Genomic DNA, 13,648 nt, shown 5'->3' with positions numbered 1-13,648 from the left:
AAGATCAAAGTCAATAAAGTCAGATTTGATAAAACTTGAATGGTCCTTGTGGGGAGGTCAGAACAATACAACAGCAGAGGCTTAAAATATGCTGAGTTGAGGTTTCTGAAGATGGTTCAGCAATAATCACACAAACATAACATTGCAAGACAAATAAAAGACATAGAACATAACCAGTGAAGACAAAGCATATTGTTCTGTTGACTTCAGGGTTGAAAAGGACATGTTAGTGTGCGTTGCAAACTTTCCCCAACACAATAGATTACATTTGCACAAATGTGCAATGTGCATTGCAGCTTTTCACTTGAATTGAATATTATGAAATGGGAATATAACTAAAATACATTCAAATATACATCACTATTGACAGATGAAAAAAGGTAGCTTACACACACAAAATTGTGCAGGTAATGAATATGTGCATTGTTTTGTTACTTAATAAAAAAATGGTGGATGCGCTAACATGGGTCTGAACATGCAAATGTGCAATAATGCTGTTTAAACAAAATAGATAGAGATATTTACAAGTCAATGATGTAGATTGTATTTTTTCAAGCAGGCAAGAGTAGCGCATGTACAGAAATATCATGACCAGTGTACAGATTTCTCACAAAGGGAAGTCTTTCAAAATCACTGGTTTGTCATTGATTTTGGAAAGTCTAGTCTATGTAACATAAATGAAGATTGCGGTGGGACCTTGCATGAGGCCGGACCCTGTGCTGGACTGTGTGTCTACAGTGTTTTTCCAGGGATACAGGTACATTAGAGCAGAGCTGCCTGCACCTCTATCATATAGAACCAGTTATCCAACCCACCTTTTAGAAGTCGGCCCACCATTTATTGTCAGGGGTGTAGATACTAAATAAGAGTGTTTTATTTGAAGAGATATCAGAAGTTTTCTGATCTGACCTTCTGATTGTCCTGCACTGGCTAGGCTGTCTTAAAACCTGCATTTTACTCAACAACACTGACATTTTTGACATCCATTTACTGTCACTGTCATGTCATTTACTGTTACTGCCATTTACTGTCATTGATCCATTTGAGGGGAAAAATTGAATGAATTCATGAATCGAGTGAATTTGAAGTTACTTATCAATGGCATTTTAGGGTGGACCCCCATTATTGTATGGTTATTAAATTCATAACTGCATAATCGTTGGGTGTCTGGGTAGCGTAGCGGGCTATTCAGTTGCCTACCAACACGGGGATTTGAACTGGCAATCCCCGTGTTGGTAGGCAACGGAATAGCCCGCTACGCCGGTTCTAATCCCCGTGTTGCCTCCGGCTTGGTCAGGCGTCCCTACAGACACAATTGGCCGTGTCTGCTGGTGGGAAGCCGGATGTGGGTATGTGTCCTGGTCGCTGCACTAGCACATCTTCTGGTCGGTCAGGGCACCTGTTCAGGAGGGAGGAGAAACTGGGGGGAATAACGTGATCCTCCCACGTGCTATGTCCCCCGGCCAAAACTCTTCACTGTCAGGTGAAAGGAAGCGGCTGGCGACTCCACATGTGTCAGAGGGGGCATGTGGTAGTCTGCAGCCCTCCCCGGCTCAGCAGAGGGGGTGAAGCAGCGACCAGGATGGCTCAGAAGAGTGGGGTAATTGTCCGGATACAACTGGGGAGAAAAGGGGGGGGAACCCCCCCCAAAAAAACCAACTGCATCATGGTTATAGGAAGCAAAGAATGGTAACTCAATCTCTTCCTGTGGACTTTGCTTTGAGGAAAAGATGAGAGTAGAACCGAGCTACGAGACTTCCCATGCTTTAAAGGTACAGTGTGTAGAATTTTTAGTGGCACTATTAAAGACTTATGGATTTTGTATTTCATTTCTTTTTAAAACTTCAGCTAAATTTTGCACACTGTACCTTTTGAAGTCATGCTGCACTGAAAGCAAACAGGCCTTTATATGGGTGCAATACAAAAGTGGCACCCCAAGGCTTTTTTATTGAAATGCTGAAGTGCTGTGATCCTGTTTTGTGTGTGAGAAGGAGGTATTGATGCCATCCTTTTTGAAGTAGGTCAGTGCCAAATATTTGCATCTTTACTGGGATGCTCTCATCATATATGTACTGAATAAAAGTGTACGTAAATGAAAAACTTAATACATAATGGAAAAATGTGTATTGAGTTTGTCACAGCGGACAAATAGAGAAAGAAAAATAAACATACTTGTCTCGATAGCGCTCCTTCTCGTGAAAAATGTCTGGTGAGGTTCAGCTAGTTGATCAGTCAGGGTATTTTCACAGATAGGTCTTTTATAAGGAACCAGACCCCAGTTCCCTTTACATGAACCATCAAGTGAACTTGGAGCAAAAGAACTTGTGTTCACAATGCATAAATCAATTGGACTTCGAAACGAGCCTAAAACAAACCGCCCTAAGAATTTGGTTCGTTCTCGAGGGGTCAGGGTTCATTTGGTATGTTCACATGCACAAAAAATTGCTAAGTCAAGGTCTGAGTCCACTTTAGAGGCTGAAACAAACCAAATGTGAAATGCATGGTTTCTCAGTCACTCCCAAAAGACATGCTTGGCCCACACCCCATTGTCCTTTTGACATAAATACAGCTGATGATTATGATGCTAATTCCTGTAGCTAAGAACAACACTTAGAAAAGACAGGATGTTCCAGCGATAGCGTCGATGTGGGGGGGGGGGGGTTTCGAGAAGCTCAAAAAGGATTTTGTATTAGTGCTTAGACTGCCTTTAGCTGCCCCCCCCCTTTTTTTTTCTTCTCCCCAATTGTACCTGGCCAATTACCCTACTCTTCCGAGCCGTGCCGGTCACTGCTCCAGCACCTCTGCCGATCCGGGGAGGGCTGCAAACGACCACATGCCTCCGCCGATACATGTGGGGTCGCCAGCCGCTTCTTTTCACCTGACAGTGAGGAGTTTCACCAGGGGGGCGTAGCGCGTGGGAGGATCACACTGTCCCCCCAGTTCCCCCTCCCTCCCGAACAGGCGCCCTGACCGACCAGAGGAGGCGCTAGTGCAGCGACCAGGACACATAGACACATCCGACTTCCCACCCGCAGACGAGGCCAATTGTGTCTGCAGGGACGCCCAACCAAGCCGGAGGTAACACGGGGATTCGAACCGGCGATCCCCGTGTTGGTAGGCAACAGAATAGACCGCTACGCTACACAGACGCCTCTTTTGCTGCTGTTTTAAACAGTATTTTAAGCATCTCTAAATATTGCATCTAGAATGAAATAGAAATGAGTTCCACCAATGCTCCCTGGTACCAGAGTTTACAGAAGCATGACATATCTGTCACTGATAAGTGAGAAAGATCTAGCTACCTGTTGCAAACTGGGCACCACCATTTGATAGTCTTTAGTCATCAATTTGCTCTAATTACTTAGACATTACAGTTTTACATTTAAACATAAGAGTCTGGTGGGTGTAGTGGCGCCACTTGTGTAGTTTTGCAGGTGGCTTGTAGGAAGACAAAAATCACACCCATGGCCTCGTTGCAGCGTTCATTTTCACCGTTCTAATAACCACTAGCATCTGTTCATTAATATCCAATTAGTTGCATTGTCTCCCTAAATATTGCCCTCTGTTTCCATCACGTTTTGCTCAAACCTTACCTGTAAGCTCCAGTCCTGGCTGTGGGTTACTCTACCCATCATTTTTCTAACTTTGATGATTCTGGTTTTGTCATCTCAGCCTCATCTCTGGTTTTTGTTTTTTTGTTTTGTTTTTTCCAGCTTGCATTCTTGTGCCTTTGCCTTGATTTTTTTGTTTTGTTTTTTGTAATAAAGCTGTTACCTTCACCTGCATCCTCGTTCATGCAGTGATAACGACTGTAAGAGTGGAGATAGTAGGCATCACAGTCAGTGTTCACGTCTGAGTTTGCTTTGGCTGTGACATGGCATTCTTGTGGCTCTAACGTTTCTTACATTTTTTTTTATTTCATATCTGTAAGTGAGATGACTTGAAGTCAGCATTTGATCTTGGTGGATGGAATAACTCAACCCCCAAAATTTTATTTGTTTACATTCGATGGAAAACAGAGGTGTGTGTGCATATGTGTGTGTATTAGTGTAATGAATTGTTTTTTGGTTTTGCTTTGCTTCTTTTTTGTTCACCGTCTATATAAACTAGGGCTTGCGACTGGAGTTTTTAACATCTCTAGGGCTAAAATATTACAAGGCACACTCTAGGGAAAGACCTGTCATTGTGACGACCTTTGCTTGTGACCTCCAATTTTGTATCTTGAATTAGCTTAAGGTTACCCAAACAACACGGCAAACATTTTGTTAGGAACTAATCATTGCACACACATGCACATGCATAAACACATACCAACTCCCACCTTTTCTCTCTGTGTCCTATAGGATATACAGCAGGGACCCCTTACAAAGTTTCACCTAACCAGTCCAATGGGGCACCTCCACCTTACTCACCATCCCCTTCCCCTTACTCCACATCCATGTACCCCATTAGGAGTGTCTACCCACAACAAAACCTCTATGCTCAGGTAAGAAATTCACTGCAATTCATTTTGCACTTAACTGGAAATACACTAATCCTGTGCACTAATCCTGTGCAGACTGAAATAATCCTACAAATCATTCCATGCTTTATCTCTCTCTCCGTTGTACCCTTCTCTTTTCTTTCTCTCCGTCTGCCGTTCTTCCCTGAATAACGTATCTGTCGTTTTCCCTGACTCTGTCCCTCTCCCATTGGATTCTCTCGTTTATCCCGTTTTTCCTGTCTCAGGGTACTTATTACACACAGCCCATGTATGCAGCACAGCCTCATGTTATTCACCATACTACAGTGGTGCAGCCCAACAGCATCCCCTCTGCTCTCTACCCACCCCAAGTTCAAGCTCCAGGTCCCCGCTCCAACACAGTGGCCATGGGCATGGTAACTGGCACCACTATGGCAATGTCTGCTGGTAAGATGCCTGAAAAAAAAAAACTGTCGAAATTTATGGTGTACCCTGTTGCATACTTGGTGTCACAGACATAGTAATTCCTTTCATTGGGAGACAAATGACTGAAATGAACATTCATCAAGAGTAATAGTACATGATGTGAAAGTAAAAAAAAAAGGTTTATATTTCATTATATTATACCTCATTTTGTTCACTAGACCAGTAAGTCGTGTCTAAGCTCCAGACAACAGCTCAAGACGACATAATTCAAGAGATTTCAGGCTTAATGATGTTCTCGTTTGTTTTATAGAGTATATTTATTGAAATAAAATGTTCAATTTGGCAATGAATGAAGATATAGGATGTAGAATTATTGCATTCTTTATTACAGCTGTGCTTTTGTCTATGTTACCCAGGCACTCTCCTGACCACTCCGCAGCACACGCAGCATATTGGAGCACCTCCAGTGACGGTACCAGCGTACCGGCCCCAGGGGACCCCTGCCTATAGCTATGTGCCTCCTCATTGGTAGAGCTACTGAGCCAAACCCATGTAAGCACTGTCCCAGACAGCTCCAGAAATCAACAAATACTTGTTTCACAGATACAGAATAAACTGTGAGTAGTGTATTGACACCAAGGATGAAACATAAGGATTTTACCTTCCTGTGTAAGCCGCTATATCACAAATGCCACACTGTAGCAGGGACACCCTCATTCACAACTAACTGAAGAGAGTGGGCCATGTAGGGTTGGGTTGGCAGGGTAGGTCTGTATCCGTCATGGCTTTTGCCATATATTTGGCACTACCTCATAGTATGATATGCAGTCTGTCATTTGGAATGGTGCGGGTTTGTAACATGTTGTTAAAAGTGGCACCTAAAGCCTCAGTGGTGCGAGTGAGTGAAGGAGCTGGGTGAGCCCCATTCCCCAACAAAGGATCATCATTATTGCTACTTATGGCCACAATCAGATTTTTTTTTTGTTTTAACTAACTATAACTTGTGGGCATAGGCGAGAGTTGGAACAAATACGGGGCAATATAATGAGCACTTCCTCTTGTGACTCAACTTTCTCTTTTCCACCACATTCCCGTACAACTCAGTTTTATTAAAACCCAAAAGGAGTGTAGGAGACTTTAGGCTGTTATAAGAAACTATTATGAATATACTTGTTCAGTTATATTTCATGCTTTCTTAGGAAATAATCTTCATTCACAAACCATTCTTTAAAAGAACTACTTTTTGCCCATAAATGAGTTTTCTCATTTGTTTCTCTGATTGTATTGACACCATTGGATTGATTCACTGACTTGTTGTGCACCAACACATGATTTTTTTCCCCTGTGCCCCTCAAACGTCCTCATTTCTATCTTGGTCTGGCTAATTTTGTTCCCATCTGTCTCACTGTACTTTTCTCAGATCTGGAGTCAAACTTCGCTCACAACAACTCCAGTCTGACATTGGTGATTTTCAGATGGAGGGAGTACCAAGAACAAAGACTAGAGTGCAAGGGCCGGCTTATGCATTCTTTGTGTTTGGGAAAAAGCTGCTTTTTATTTTAATTTCTTTTTACTAGCCAAACGTTTGTTTCTATAAGTTTGATTTTGCTCTTAACACTTTTATAATCTAAACACACTGGCCAGTTGTAAAGTACATTTGTTGTATACTTTTGATTTGAATGTTTAGTGTGTTTGTACATATATTTTAGCACTTAGGACTGTGGCCAACTTTAAGCCAGTTCCTTCAGCCTTGAGAATGTACTTGACTGAATATGCTGCCAGGTTTTTTTTTTTTTGGGGTTTTTTTTTTTTTTTTTAAGTGATTCATATTTTTGGCTTTATTCATTTTTGAACAAGGAGCTGGTTACTTCCAGGCATCTAATGAAAACCCACCTGTGCACGTGTCATACCATGTTTCTCTGCCTCTCTTGAATTGCCCTCTCTTGTTTGGGATAGCGTTCAAGCATGTCATTTTCCTGCACAGTTAATAATAGCTTGTCTTCCAGTTTATAGTGGTGCATTAACTTGTAGGAATAGATTCACTGAGTACTTGTGCTGCGGTGACACTCCAAAGGGAGAATACCTAAAACATGTTTGCAAAATCATACAGACAATATTTTCACTAGTTAAGTAAGAACTAATAACTATACATCTATAGAGTATTGCAGAAAACTGAAATTTCTTTAAGTGTATTATATAGGTACCCTGATATCTTAGTGAGCAGATGTGAAGTTTTTTTATGAACGTGCAAGCCCACTAAACACACAAATGTTATTCAAGAAACTGTTCTGCAGTATAGGATATCCACCTCCATAGGCCCCAGATGGCGTTAGGGCGTACATATCAATACAACACTCTGAGTTAGCTCATTATTTTTTTGATGGCATAAAATGAAATAGTTCCATGTTGTGATATTGACCAACACATAATAAAATGTGTGTGCGCGTGTGCGTGTGTGCGTGTGTGCGTGCAATGACTTTTGGAGTTGCGCCAAATTTCAAACAATTAACCCCGGGATATAAATATAAGGCTCTAAAGAGACGTATGATAAATGTTCTTGCGTGAAGGATAAAATGGCAAGTTAAAGCTACAGCCCTTAAATATTTTCTTGCAAATAAATGTCCTTTTTAAAACTTTCTCTCACTGACCTATTTAAGACAACAGCCCCATCTGCAATTGTCCACATCATAAGCAATTTTCTAGTTGCCCCTTTTCATAATTATTGTCAGGTGAGATTTGCCTGTGTAAAACTATTTGGCACATAGTGCTCTATATCGTCTGCATGCAGTTAAATGTAAAAGAAGGCAGGTGGTGGGAAGTTTGAAGATGACAGGAACATTGTCTTGGCTAGCAAGCAGATAACAAGCTTTTAAAGACCTTTTACCAACAGATTCCATTATATCAATAGCCAAACCCCGACTCAACCATGTTTTCTTAATTGACGGTTGAGAAAGTGTGTGTGGTGTGGTAGAACTGGAGACTGTTTCATTTCAAATGGACCTCTGCACTTTGGGATGTCAAACTATAATCACCATACATAGGTAGCAGTAAGTTAAAGAACAATGTGGTCATCAGGATTGTAGCTCTAAAGATTAGCATCAGTAGGAAAATAACAAAAAAATAATAATAAAAATGTATTTTGCTTTTTCTCAAGCCAACACATTATTTGTCTCGTCCACAAACGAAATGTTTATGATCTTTAATAGGCTGGAAATAAGCATTACAGGCAGTGATTACCAATAGATATTAAGTAAACACAGGAATATTTTTTATCGCTTTGGACTGCAGTTTTTAGCACAAAATATTAAGGCAATAGTGAGTTGCATACAAATTTCCTCTTCAGTGTTTACAATTTCTTTTTCAGATAAATTTCATTTTCATTAAACATCACACCTTTTGGTTAGCGTAATTTAAATACAATTTTTGACTGCGTTAACATTATCACTGTGCCACACTTAAATATTAGCAAAATTCAAACCATCATCTGGTCTGTCAAGGTGCAGCTACTGGGCTACATGCATGTGTAACATAGCCTAATCTGTTTCTAGTTGCATCTTTCTAATCCTTCTAGTCACAAATTCATCATTCTCTTCGTATATTGTAGTGAGGCTGGGTTGGACAGAGTGGCACGTTCTGTGTATAGGGGGCCCTTGTTATGTTATTGCTGTTATCAATTTATATTGTGTTACATTTAATACTGCAGGATATGTAAGCAGTATTGTTTTTGACAATGTGTTTTTAGGCTGTTATCGTAGGAGCTGTGGCCAAGCTGTGTGTTCATTTTGCTTACCTAGCCATTCAGTCAGGTCACTTACCTGAGTTCAGATCATAGCTTGTGATCTTCTGTTACTTTACTATGAGTGGAAAGGCTCACCAGTTTGCAAGGCTGTTTGGGTATCACTATGTTGCTACATTACAATGTTAATAAATATAACTTAAAAGCTTATTTGTCATTTAACTACGGTAATAATCTCTCTGTTTCACCATCAGCACAGACCTGTTGCAGCTGCAGTTAGCCATAATCATAACCTCAGTTAGCCGTGACAGATATGTTGGGTTTTGTGTAGCCAGCCAGCTGTTGTAAAGAAGCCCTGTCTGTGCTTCACTTCTTTTAGGGGAGGGGGGTTAACATGGGTCCACCTTGATGAAACTGATGACGGTTTGAATTTTGTTAACCATGAAGAGTTGCAGGGTGATAGGGTTGCAGATTGCATTTGAAATTAGCTAAAACCATAAAGACTGCCATGGTAATGATATCACAATCGCGAAATGTATTTGGTTTCAGTTATCCCACAAAGCATGAATCAGGTAGACAGTTGTAACGTTAATGCAATCTGAAATTGTGTTTGAGTTTTGCTCACCATTTAGTGTGGCATGGTCTTTGACAATGAACAGTTAACTGCTGTCGTGTGGAAATGCAAACGGGACGATAGATTCAAATTTCGTTGCTTGTGCCAAATTATTGCACGCTGAAGATGCGAAAATGTGACTGGAATTTGCCATTGCGTTTATGGTTGGAATACAATTAACTCAATACTTCCACAAAATTCCGCCAGGTGGCAGCATTGCAGTTAACCCTGGGTAGCCAGGGAAATTGTGCTGTAGACCTTATTAAAAAGAGAACTTGTGTATGAATACCCATGGAGCAATGCATTATCAGATTAATCTTAATTTAATAGCCAAATTGCTGACTTCCTCTCATTGCCCTTTGTTCGTGTAAGGTTAATATTTTAAAATGAACCAGCCCAGGATGCCACGGCTTCCTGGGTACACAATAACAGGCAGGGTGGAAGGAAGTTGGTAATGCACACTAGGGGGACATTTACAGTGAAACATGGGTGGAAATGTAATGTCCGTGCAGACGGGCTGGAACCCTTCAGGGTAATGGCTGCAGATTGAACAGGTTTAAAGGGCATTTGGATGAAAGGAATCCCTCAAGGATTTTGCTTTTAAGCACGGTGAGACGATAACGAGGAGAATTGGGTCTAAAATATACCTCCTCTTGTTCATGTAAACCTGTAGGAGTTGTGAGCGTCAGGGGAATACCATTTGCACAAAGAATCAGAGGTAATAATCTATGCCGTATAAAAGCTACTCGCGCTTCACGTGGCCTCCACGGTTCTGTTCATTTTCTTTCTTTTTGGCTCTGTCAACCTAAAAAGTTTTCCACTCCCCCCCACCCCCCTGTCTGAATCTCAGACACTAATGTATTGTGTTAATCATTGAACAACACCTTGTCTTGGGACATTTCTATTTAATGTTCAAGTAAAAAATAATTGTACTATTCAAAAGGTATATTGTGATGCAAGACCCAAACAATGCGAACGAGTAATAGTTTAGACCCAATGTGAATGTTATGTGGAGGTTAAAGTCTCTGTAAAATCCAACCTTATTTATAAGTATAACATTGTGTTTGAACTCTGGGTTTCAAAATAATGTTTTAATTTCTTTGCATGCATTTTCAGTGTTTTATTTTTTCCAACATGAGTGTTTGATTAAAAGTTTTATTGATCAGTTGATGTTAATCGATATATGATTGAGGATATTAATGGTCTAACTGTTAGTCATTAGTGCTGGACATGTTAAGGGGCACATCTAAACCGGTCTGTTTAATGAGTTAGTGCAAGTAGGTTAAATCATTATCTTGCAGCCTGTCAGCAGCCAGTGTACATTTCACCATCTCACTAGCGTTTTCCACCGGACACTGAAACGCCGCATAACACAAAAGTGTTTATTGTTCAACTAGTCAACAATGACGGGATAGAAAATGGCTGGTGCTTTAATACGTGGTTTTATCAATGTGCATGCATTGGTGATTGGATGGAATGGACACACAGATGGACGGATAGATTGAAAAAGCAACGCAACACACATTTTAGACAAGCTCAACATGTAGTAATTAGGGTTAACAGTTTTAAAATACTATAGAATAATTGCATCGCTGTTTTACCCTTCCTGTTAACACATCGACATAAAACCAAGTAATCAGCTTATTTCAGCACATTAAGAAATAAAAAAAATACAAATAATGTCCCCCCCCCCCCCACCCACACACACACACACACACGTAAAAATGTATATATTGCACAAATTCTTATTCCTTGTACCCACATATTGATATTAACTCAGAGCTCATGTCTCTTGTTTCCTTGCTGGGCATGTTGTTCCAGCTGACACAGTTGCTAATGCTAGTGTATTTAATGGTATATTGACATTGCAGTAATGACAGTGACATATTGCAAACACTGTAATATTTTTCATAACATATTGCACATGACACACAGGAATTATGTTACATTGGCTTATTAGACATGACATAGTACAAGGAAAATAATGCATTATGATGAAATGTTGGCATGATGACATATCGCACATAGGCATATAGGAAGAAGGCATGTGACATGTTGACACTTGAGCTGGGCGTCCCGAGGCCTCCTTTCACAAAAACACACAGAAGGGATTATATCCACTTTGTTGGGCGCGGCATATGCTTCCCCATTAAGAGCATTTATACAGTGTGATGGTAGTGGGTGTAGATCAACGCCTGTAGCCCTTAGACACCCTCTCATGTTATGAGCCAATTGCAAATTGCACTCCTTATTATGAAAAGCTCATTGTGAAATAGATAACTCCATCGTGCAACGTATAGGGTTGAAAAGCACCCCAAAGTTGACCTTGAATAATAGATCTTGGTTTATTTTTTCAAGTGTCCTTTGTTCATTCAGCATAAAAAAATAAAAAAAATTAATGTGAATGCTCATTTTAAGAGAGAAATGTAAACGTTGTCTTCCAGGGGAGATGTGATTTTTTTTCCCTCTTTTCTTTTTTTTTCTGTCTTGGCTGAATTTAGAGTCGAGACTTTGAGATGAAGAACTTCTTTCTTTCTTAATGATGCAGCAATAGCTACTGAGCATATTTCTTAGCGCGGGGTTAGGATTAATTCCAGGAAGAGAATGACATCAGATTTGTATATTTGAAGTGTACATTTGTTATTGTTAAATGTTGGTTTAGTACAGGCCAGTGACAGATACTATAAGGAAAGGTTTGATTGCGTATTAAGCTATATTTACTTTACTATGTCGAAGACTCAAAAACCATTAAAATCTTTCTACAAAACGCCCGCTTGCCACCGTTCGGTTTCTTTGTGCCTCATCAAGAAATTTAGAAAGAATCTGCTGTGTTCCTACAGGTTTTTTCTTCTTCAATGGTACCAATTCTATACTACTGTCTGACAACTGGGGAAAAAATTAAACCAAGTTCACTAACCAGAGAGTATACACAAAGTTATCCACTTTTTTGTTGTGGAATTAATCATTGCTCAAATGGAACACGTTAAAGTTGGGCTTCTGATGTTAATCACATAAGGGTAAATGGAATTGGACGCTCGCTCAATCAATGCTTCCCACTTATTGTTCAGGATCTGTTATATGGACCACATGTGTGACACATACGGGGAATATGACTTGGTATGTTGCTCGGCTGCACATAGTGCATACACGTGTACACAGCCAAAATAATTTCAGCAGTAATATAAAAACACTGTTCTTACTATAGATTTTTATATTACTGCTAGTCTGTTGTTTTTTTTACTGCTGAGCTGGGCTGACTCTCATCAGCACATTTCATTGTATTGTTGACCCTGTCTTAACCTACCTATGACTAATAAAACTGAAAGTTGAAACAGCAAGATAAATATGTAAATGGAGAGGGAACCAAGTATAATAGTAAACTATCAAAAACTAAATGTAATAAGTATAAAAAGTGAAAATATGAGTGTAGATCTAAGTGTGAGCAATGGTGATACAGTGGTGCAGTGGTTAGCGCGGTCGCCTCAAAGCAAGAAGGTCTTGGGTTCTAGTCCCAGGGTAGTCCAACCTTGAGGGTCGTCCTCTGTGTGAAGTTTACATGTTCTCCCCGTGTCTGCTCTGGTGTCCTCCGGGTGCTCCGGTGTCCTCCCACTGTCCGAAGACATGCAGATCAGGTGAATCGGCCGTACTAAATTGTCCCTAGATGTAAATGTGCGTGTGTGTGCGTGCGTGCGTGCGTGCGTGCGTGCGTGCGTGTGTGTGCGTGTGTGTGTGTCGGCCTTGTGATGGCCTGTCCAGGGTGTCTCCCCGCCTGCCGTCCAATGACTGCTGGGATAGGCTGCAGCATCCCCGCGACCCTGGGAGCAGGATAAACGGTTTGGATAATGGATGGATGGATCTAAGTATGAGCAATAGATGTACCGTGCTTTGAGAAGGCTATGATGAGAGCAGTTATGGTGAGGCATGAAGCATGTAGTATCAAATGATAATATTGCACAGATCCTGTACTCTGCAACGCCGTTGTCTAGTGTTGGTAAACTGGTAAAGTGGCAACTGATGCCTAATTAGGCTAAAACAACACGTGAAAATATGAGATGGATCTGGTTGGAATATGTGGGCATAGGCTACATCCTTAAATTGAGGCAGACTACTCTATTTGCACACAGGGACTGTGCGAAGTTTGACTGTGTTGTAGTTTACAGTATGCCCGAGATAATCAATAACTAATCCATGCCCTGCAGCTGACGTCACAGAGAGCATTCCAAGGGCATACGGGATTCTGCTGGGTCCCAGTTTGTGTATCCTGCTCTACTGACATTTATGGCAGACCGAATTTAAGCAGTTGCATACCCAACTGTATTGTGCCAGCTTGAATGTGTATCTTGAATGTGTTCCCTATAGGTGTAAATCAAATTTGTGTGAAAACAGTTCAATGTCAATCAAGATTGTTTTA

The 13,648-nt window shown here is 40.7% G+C and overlaps 1 protein-coding gene across 2 annotated transcripts in view; it reads left to right on the top strand.

Annotated features, from left to right (window-relative positions):
- The window catches only part of LOC130116878 (protein FAM168A-like), a 41,387-nt gene extending 28,889 nt beyond the window's left edge, over window positions 1–12,498 (top strand). For both annotated transcript variants that reach the window (XM_056284967.1, XM_056284966.1), the window contains 4 exons: window positions 4,344–4,486; window positions 4,729–4,909; window positions 5,305–5,440; window positions 6,309–12,498. In XM_056284967.1, the coding sequence (XP_056140942.1) occupies window positions 4,344–4,486; window positions 4,729–4,909; window positions 5,305–5,420 (440 nt within the window). In that variant the 3' untranslated portion in view covers window positions 5,421–5,440; window positions 6,309–12,498. The remainder of the gene's footprint in view (window positions 1–4,343; window positions 4,487–4,728; window positions 4,910–5,304; window positions 5,441–6,308) is intronic.
- The last annotated feature ends 1,150 nt before the right edge of the window (window positions 12,499–13,648 follow it).

This window comes from Lampris incognitus, chromosome 8 (assembly GCF_029633865.1).
Source record: "Lampris incognitus isolate fLamInc1 chromosome 8, fLamInc1.hap2, whole genome shotgun sequence".
NCBI lineage: Eukaryota > Metazoa > Chordata > Actinopteri > Lampriformes > Lampridae > Lampris > Lampris incognitus.
Note: the sequence above shows the minus strand (reverse complement) of the source record. Positions and strands in the feature narration are given on the sequence as shown.